This window comes from Manis javanica, chromosome 15 (genome assembly GCF_040802235.1).
Source record: "Manis javanica isolate MJ-LG chromosome 15, MJ_LKY, whole genome shotgun sequence".
Taxonomy (NCBI): domain Eukaryota; kingdom Metazoa; phylum Chordata; class Mammalia; order Pholidota; family Manidae; genus Manis; species Manis javanica.
The window spans coordinates 11,163,936-11,172,819 of record NC_133170.1 but is presented as its reverse complement, the minus strand read 5'-3'; the positions used below and the strand labels follow the sequence as shown (position 1 = coordinate 11,172,819).

The 8,884-nt window shown below is 40.0% G+C and overlaps 1 protein-coding gene across 1 annotated transcript; it reads left to right on the top strand.

The window, feature by feature from the left end:
• The first annotated feature begins 820 nt into the window (after positions 1–820).
• On the top strand, positions 821–6,774 carry LOC108385278 (uncharacterized). The gene is made up of 2 exons (XM_037020361.2): positions 821–1,041; positions 6,128–6,774. Exon 2 carries the CDS (start codon positions 6,162–6,164, stop codon positions 6,747–6,749), a length of 588 nt encoding a protein of 195 aa, XP_036876256.2. The 5' UTR covers positions 821–1,041; positions 6,128–6,161; the 3' UTR covers positions 6,750–6,774.
• The last annotated feature ends 2,110 nt before the right edge of the window (positions 6,775–8,884 follow it).

The window sequence follows — 8,884 nt, the reverse complement described above, 5'->3', positions numbered from 1 at the left end:
CGAATGCTACAGTCGCAGAAGCATGTAATTAGGGACAGTCGTGGTCTAGCCAGAGAAGCCTCTGCTAGTTTGAGAGCAAAATGTTCCAGTTAGGATGCTTTGGGGTACAGGTTTAGAACCCCGATTCCGGTTTGCTTTTCTGTGTGTTTGTTTGGTGGTAGTTTTTATTGCGTTGTTTTTAAGATGTCATTCCAGCTGAATAGTGTAGACTTGAATGGGAAATGGCCTTGCAGAAGACTTCATTCACTTCTGCAGGTGTTTGTGTTCCACTTGCCAAACTTAAATTCTGTTCACACCTGCCCACTTCTCCCATTTCCATCAGACTGTTTCACCCGGGGCTGCCCGACTGACAAGCTCAGTCTCACCACTGGTTTTGACTTGGTCTCTCCCCACCTCACAGGTTTGTCCAAGCCCCTCTTTCCAAAATACTTTATTAATTAAAGCCTTGCTTATGTCCTACCTACACCACAAACGCTTCTCAAGCTGCACTGACCTCACCCTATCCCGGCCTCCCATGGCGCTTGGTGTCCCAGTCCTCACTTCTCTGCTCAACTACTGCACTTTGCATAATTGATATGCTGTCTCCCAACCAGATATGGTCCCATAGAAGGCGTAGTGATGAATAACATCAATGCTTTAGAAACCATATAGCACTTGGCCTGATAGAAACATAGGAAATTTAACTTAAAAAGTGGCTTTTCCTTCTCCTTGATTAGAGAGAGTGTTTTCTGGGTGGTCTGTATTATGTTGTTATCATGGTGGTGAGAGCACAGAAGTGGCCTGGATACACCTGAATCTTGTGCCCTCATTGCCCCCACGTGTCATTCCTTCCCCTCCTCCGGTGATCTCGGCCAGCGCCAGAAAAGGCAGGTGCGGCTGATCAGCAGCTTCCCTTTATTTCAGCATTTGTCCTCAGCGTCTGTAGCCGCCTGGAGAGGTGAGTGTCGCCCATCTCCTGGGCCGGAAGGGTCTTCACTCCAACTGGCAGTGTCTGGAAAGATGGGTCTTGAGGTGCGGATAGAGTGAAGTGGACAGAAGGTGGTAAGTTGTCCCCAAGTAAATAAAGTTTGGCCGATGCTGGCCCTTATTCATCTAAGGTCAAGAAAGGTTCTGCCCTAAATAGGGCAAAACAATCCTCAATGTAGCCATTGCCATCTTGGCCCTCAACCTCAAATTCAAAATGCTTGTGGCAAATGAGACAAACCTCCGATCATGGTTTACATGGAGGTTTAACAGAGTTCATTGAAAACTTGGAAGAAATCTGGGGGTAAAAACCGCACAACACTACAGACTGGGAGAAAAGATGAGTAGCTGAAAGCTGTGAAGCCGGGTTCCTCAGAACCACTGCTTTCATCACAGGCAAATCCCAGAACTGTTTCCAAAGGGACTTTTACGTAGGTAAGGTCAAGAATTGGCCTTTCCAGGCTTGGTCACGCGAAATGTGTTAGCACAAAGTGTTCATGTGGCTTTGTGGATGGTAAAAACGTGGGAGCACCTGAGTTCTTGGAGTCAGATATCTCTCCCAGGTCTTCTCCTGGTCTCCGAGAAGAAAATCAGCCTTCATATAAGAACTGAAATAGAAGAGCACAGTTTTCAGAAGCATATGTGCGGCTGCTATTTCAGGAATTGTTCCAACGTGAGATGTTTATAATGAGTTTGGTGTGACCCAGCCAAGGAGTTTCATATAACAAGGTTAAGTGAATAGTGGGAGGAAGGGCTCTGCATTCCACACCAGCTTGCATTTATTAGCAATTGAAAGGTTTGCAAATGAGACTGGCTGAGCATTTGCTAAATCTAGGACTTCTGGTTTACAAATCATTTAAACATCTTTTACCGTCCTAGAGAGGGCAGGAAAAGGCGTTATTATTTTAATCACATTAAATATTAGTCACAAAGAGACTAAAAACAATGTAATTTGGCAAATACAAAATCTACCGGTTAAGTAGAGAACCATGCTCTGCCCTCCCACTAGGCTCGCTAAAGATGTTTACTAGGAACATCTTAGTGAGCAGATGTTTCTTATGTTTCCATGAAGAGTTTTACTGGCATCTAATTGTTAGTGAAGGGCTCTTTTGGAAGAAGGAATCCCTTGTTTATGTGCATGTACACACATATATTTAAATATGTTGCATACACTAATTAAGGGTTTTGCTGTAATTAATCCAAGTGAGACACTTAGGTGAAAGATTCACCTGGATTTCATAATTAAGTATTGAATGTTTGTCAAAATAAGCCTACTGGTCTAAAGTTTTGAAGTTACTGTTCAAGAAATAACTCAGTAAACACAGGAAAAAATTTAAATGGTTGGTCATGGAAAGATGATGACATTGTCAAAATTATCTTTTTTCGGGTCAGTTTGCTTCAGAAGCCTTTCTAAAGAGCCTTTGAATTACTTGACCTGCTTTTTTCAAGAATGCCACTTTTGTGTATCTGTATAAATCTTATGTCTTTCTTTGCAAAAAAGTTCAACTGTTTCTTAGTGATAGAAGAATATGGATACTGAAAAGTATCAAGTATGCCCTTATGTTGTTTGTTGGTAAATGCCTAAAAAATATGAAATATTCCCTATATTGCACATGCATGGTGAACTTGTTTAACCCACTGAAGACTGCTTGAGGAAGTCAGGACAAAGAAGATTTCTGTAAGTGTCAAAGAGTTCGTATGCTTGGAAATTAACGTTGAACTCTGCGGTTATGTCACTGGTGAAAATTAGGTGTCTGATGACTAACCCAATGTTAGTTAAGAAACAAATCATACTTGTTTTAGACATGTCGCCATGCATCAGAGGCTTTTAATGATAGCTTTGTGATTTCGGATCAGGGAGATGATTCAGAAGTTATTGACTAAAGGGCTTTTACTATAGCCAACAAGGCAATTCAAGCAAGTGTAATAAGGGGACAGATTCTAGAAACAAAACCATGAGTCATAGGTCCGTTAGAGAAACAAATAAGATTAAATGAAATAATTGGTTTGGGTAATCTCTAAGATTATTTTACATCACACGTAAGTAATGTGAGACCAAATGGAAATTCCCCAATCTGTGGTTCCATTTTAAATTTTCTGCTTTATAACTATGGATTTAGGAAACAATATGTATAGCATTACACATACTAGACACCCCCCAATTTTTCCCTGTCTTCACTCCCAAGCTAGGATAACTCCCCATTATATGCTTTCATAGCCCTTGGCACTTTTCTTTCCTAGTGTGTAATTAGTTATCTGTAGGCTTTAGGGTTGCTAGATTTTGCCAACAGTAGTACAGGCTGCTCAGTGAAATCTGAATTTCAGATTAACAACAGATAATTTTTTAATACGTTTTCCTGTGCAATTGTGACATATTTATACTAAAAAATTAGCCATTGTTTATCTGAAATTCAAATTGTATCGGGCACCCTAGATTTAATCTGGCAATCCTAGCAGCTGTTTATTCATATCTGTATCCCCCACAGACTGCAAGTTTCAGGTAGAGCAGATACCATTTTGCTCAGCATTGTACTTCCCCTATCTGCACAGGCATTTGCATTTTTTTGGTGCTTAATACATATTGGTCGAATGCGTAAAGGGATGATTTATAAGGAGTGCACCTAAGGTTCAGAGAAGATGAAGTAGTTCTTGCCATTGGGATTTCTGTATGTGCACCATGTTTGCCTAGTACATATTCAACCAACTAAAACAGATAAATAAGGAGGAAATTCCTTTTAAAAGAGAGACTCCAAGCAACTGACTCTATTAACTGCTATTATTTAATAATAATACTATTACCACTAACTTTCCATTTTCAATTTTCAGTAACTACTTTTCCTGAAAGACAGCTATTGCAAAAGCATGTCAGACTTGTATCTAAGTGTTATGGCAGATTGCAGCTAGTTTTTTCTACTAGGATCTAAAACTCAGAGGTTTAGATAAACAGGAGATGATTCCAGGCCATATATAGAGACAGTGGCACAAATTTTTAATTCATTATCATCACATGTACTTACTGAACTTCCACAGATGTTCTGCGCTGTATTAGAGAAAGTGAACTAGTTAATCTTGTGAAGTTTTGTTAGCTTGTGAAGAGCTAGTGTCTTAAGTGTACTCTTTGTAAGGGTTAGTTTATAAACCATGTAGTGGGGCTCACTTAGATGAGTCATGGAAGTTTAGAAAACAGAAGGTGAAAGAAGAATGCCTTGAAAAAGCAAATAGAAACGGGTGTCATATGCTAGAATTAATGTGGATCAGGTACAAGGACCACAAAGGAAAGCCTTCCACTGTGGCCTCGTCAGCATCCCACATTCGTGTTCAACGAGGGGGGAGACAGCAGCTGGGAGTCTGAGGCTGCAGTTCTAGGGCTTCTGTGGCCCTGGGCCCGGCCCCTGCTTCAGTACTCTGGCTCAAGAAGGGAAAACCACTCACCTCATATTCAGAACACTGATAGATGCATAACCAGTCTTTCATCAGGCCCTTTGCTTGAGTGGGGAGATCAGATGGCTTCTGCTATGTGACCATCACAGTCCCCTGTAGATTTGGAATGGGTTATGTTCACAGGAATCCTAGTGGGAATTACAGAATCCTCTTCCGTAATTCCCACTAGTTCACTTCCAACTTCTGGGTTGAACAATGAGCAGCTCCCACTTGGCTGGGGGAAATTCTCCCAAAAAGGTGGTAGCTGTGTGTGATTATGAGTCAGCAGTCCCAGCAGCTAAGCCTGGTAATTGTATGTATTCTTTATAACAGTGGATAGTCAATGATGCCAGCAATAATGATTAAGTATCTAGAAGAGAATCACACTATGGCTTTTGAACACAAAAATTTAAATTGTTTTGGAGACAATATGTATACACATTTGAAACAGTCCAAGAATAGAAGATAACATTTTATTAAATGATTAAAAATACACAGTACAATTATAAGGCCTAGGAGAGACCAGGACAAGTTGAGTCCTGTGAGTATACACTGATGCCAGAATTTAAATAGGGGAATGCATGTAAGGTTTGGCTTTGAAAAGCAACCCTTGAATACATGGAAAGGATATTGTCAAGTGCCGACGTAAAGGTGCAAAGATGGTCATTACCTTAAATGGGAAAGTGATAGAAACTTCATTGGCTAGAGCTAAGGGCCATCATGTTGAAGTAAAATGAAGGCAGATTGAGAGGATTTTGAGCATCTTCTTTTTCCCAGTCTAATACCTCTTCCAGTTATAGCTCTTTTAAAATTTCTGTACCTTTTGTTGATTTCCTACTAAGAGATTTTTTTCAAAACGATCTGAGTGGAAATTTTGTTAAGATCCTAAAAATATTAACTTTCAAATTCTTTGTGACTTATTCAACTATTTTTAACCATTCAAGTGATTTTAACTCTTTGTCTAGATAAAAATTGAATTGCCAGTTTAGGCAAAATTTTGGGATTACTTACAAATTCCCTCACTATCTAATAAGTGAGATCATGTTTTTTTAAGGCCACATACCCTGCTATTAAACAAAGTTAATGCTGGAGTCAGTACCTCTTTGGCTCCGATCTTAGAGATGCGACCATTAGCATGTTACTTGACCTCTTTGAGCCTGTTTACTTCCTTGTAAAAGGTGTTTATTTCCACACATCTGAGTGGGTTTCTGTGAAGTTTAGACCTAATACATATAAAATGCCTAATAAAGGGCATATTTAGTAGGTTCTCAATACATGAGAGTGAAACAACCACTCAGTGGGAGTTGTCTGCTTTCTCACCATCATTGTGTTTGACATACCGTTATAAACGTAAAGCAGTACTTTAAGAGCGTAGCTTCTGGCGCAGGACTACCTGGCTTTAAGTCTGGGCTCTGGCACTCACCTGGACTGACTTCAGGTGTGTCTCTTACTCTATCTTTGTCTGAAATGGAAATAATAACCCTTACCTCATAGAGTTGTTCTGAGGTTGAGACAAGTTAATACAGAAAAGGAGTTTAGTACCATGCCTGGCACATGGTCAATACTTATACGTGTTAGCTCTTATTTTCTGGAAATTTGAGTGCTAAAATTAAACATGGAAAGTTGAAAGCAGTTGTCTAAAGATAATCTTGACGCCTCCAAAGCAGAAGAATAAGTAGCCTGTTGCTAAACTATCGTTAGGACAATGCTAACTTTAAAATGTGTTCTTTTGCCTGTACTTTAGCCATTTTGTCTGTATAGCTGGAAGAAGGGAAACAATGGCCTCTGCAAGGAAGGTAGCCGAGAAGCGGCATAACCCAGTGGAAAGCATTTGCAGGAAAATCATAGCCATCCAAAAGAGAGAAGAGACTTCCAGTCCGGGTCGACAGATTACCAAATATCAATCTAGCAGTTTCAATAGTCCACAGACTAACACCAAGAAAGACTTTGAGGAGGTATTGAAGAAGATGACCGCTTCTCACAGCCCTATGCCCAACACTCCCTTTCCCAGTTCTGAGAAAGATGACGCCTTCATCTCATCTCCTCTAACAGTGTCTCCAACAAGCCCACCCATCTTTCATCTCAGCTCTCCTGAAAATGCAGCAGGTGCTGTTATCCTCCCAAGTTCTGAAAACATCTCGAGGCCACGATCACAGAGCTCCGAGACTTACACATCACTGGTATCACAGATCAGAAAAGGAGAACGCTTCTCTAACAAGGATTTGAACAACCATTGCAGTGAAAATAACCTTCATGCCTTAGCACTTGACTCTGATTCTACCTCTGATCAAAGTTCTGAATTTGTTACTCAGGATTCAGTGGCGAAAAAGTTATCTCTGAGTGAAGATGGTAAATATTCATTTTAATGTTTGTTCTTCAATAAAGCAATAAGTTCAGAATACTTGACCTAAAAACTAATCCACATTCTTAAAGCTTGGATGGGAGCATCCATCTTGCCCTTTTTAAAGTACGTTTTTTCTTTTTTTCTCCTCTTAAAGAAAAATCTAAGTATCTAAGTATTTTCTGTGCTTTCAGTTAAAAATCTGGTAGAAATTCTGGATTGCATTTACAGTCATATTCATTGGTATTTCTCTATTGACCCAAAAAAAAACCTTTCTTCAAGGCAAGTTAGCAGGTCATGCTGGGAATACATATAGGGGAGTTAAAATTCACATACAGACATACTTTGAAGATATTGCTGGTTTGATTCCAGGCCGCTGCAATAAAGTGAATTGTAGTATAAACCAAAGTGAATCACAGTACAGCGAGTCAAATGAAGTTTGACTTGCTTCCATGTTGATGGCTGCTGACTGATCAGGGTGGTGGGGTTGAAAGTTGGGGTGTCTGTAGCAATTCCTTAAAGTAAGACAACGTGAAGTTTGCTGCATCAATTGACTTCGATTCACGAATGATCTTTCTAGAGCATGTGATGCTGTTTGGTAACATGTTACCCACAGTAGAACATCTTTCAAATTTGGAATCAATCCTTTTGAACCCTGTGCTGCTTTGCCAACTAAGTTTACGTAATAACATTTTAAATCCTTCATTGACATTTCAACAATCTTCACAGTATCTTCAGCAGGAGTAAGTTCCAGCGCAAGAAGCCATTTTCTTTGCTTATACAGAAAAGCAACTCCTTATCCACTGAAGTTTTATCATGAGATTGAAGCAATTTGTCAATTTTCAGGCTCCCTTATAATTTGTGTTCTGTCTCTACCACATCTGCAGTGACTTTTCTGATTGAAGTCTTGAACTTCTCAAAGTCATCCATGAGGGTCTGAATCAACTTCTTCCAAATTCCTGGGAATGTTGATATTTTAACCCCTTCCCAGGAATCATAAATTCTTAATGGCATCTAGAGTGGTGAATCCTTTCCAGAAGATTTGCAATTTACTTTGCCTGGATCTATCGCAGGAATCACTATCTATGGCAGTTACAGCTTTGAAATGTATTTATTTAGTAATAAGACATGAAAGTCAAAATTACTCCTTGATTCTTGGGCTGCAGAATGGATGTTGTGTTAGCAGGCAATAACACCAATCTCATTGCACATCTTCATCAGAGCTCTTAGGTGACCAAGTGCTTTCTCAATGAGCAGTAATATCTTGAATCTTTTCTGAGCAGTGTGTCTCAACTGAGGGCTTAAAATATTCAGTAGAGCATGTTGTAAACAGATGTGCTATCATCTGTGCTTTGTTGTTTCATTTATGGGGCACAGGTAGAGTAGATTTAGCATGATTCTTACAGGCCATAGGCTTTTCAAAATAGTCAATGCGCACTGGCTTCAGCTTAGTCAACATTAGTGCCCAGTGAGAGAGTCAACCTGTCCTTTGAAAATTTGAAGGCAGGCATTGACTTCTCTCTTGCTATGAAAGTCCAAATGGCATCCTTTCTAATAGCAGACTATTTCATCAATGGTGAAAATCTGTTGTTTAGTGTAGCCACCTTCACAGATGATCTCAGCTAGATCTTCTGGGCAACTTGCCGTTTCATCTTGCACTCTTACATTAGGGAAATGGCTTCAGTCCTTAAGTGAGCCAACCTCTGCTAGTGTCAACCTTTTCTTCTACAGCTTCCTCACCCCTGTCAGCCTTCCTAGAATTGAAGAGAGTTGGGCCTTGCTCTTAAGGGAATGCTATAGGTGATTTGATTAAACCAGACCACTGATACTTTCTCCGTATCAGCAATAAGGCTGTTTTGCTTTCTTATCATTCATGTGTTCAGTGGAATAGCTCTTTAACTTCAAGAACTTTTCCTTTGCATTCACAGCTTGGCTGTTTGACAAATGAGACCTGTCTTGGCTTTTGACATGTCTTCCCCACTAAGCTTATTCATTTCTATCTTCTGATTTAAAGTGAGAGACACATGCCTTCCCTTTTCACTTTGAACACTCAGAGGGTTATTAATTAGCCAAATTTCAATATTGTGTCTCAGGGAATAGGTTTGAGGACAGAGAGAGAGAGAAAGGGGAATGGCCAGTTGGTGAAGCAGCCAGAACACG

Coding starts and splice junctions, on each gene's coding strand:
- LOC108385278 (XM_037020361.2), top strand. CDS start 6,162: ATGGCCTCTGCAAGGAAGGTAGCCGAGAAGCGGCATAACCCAGTGGAA.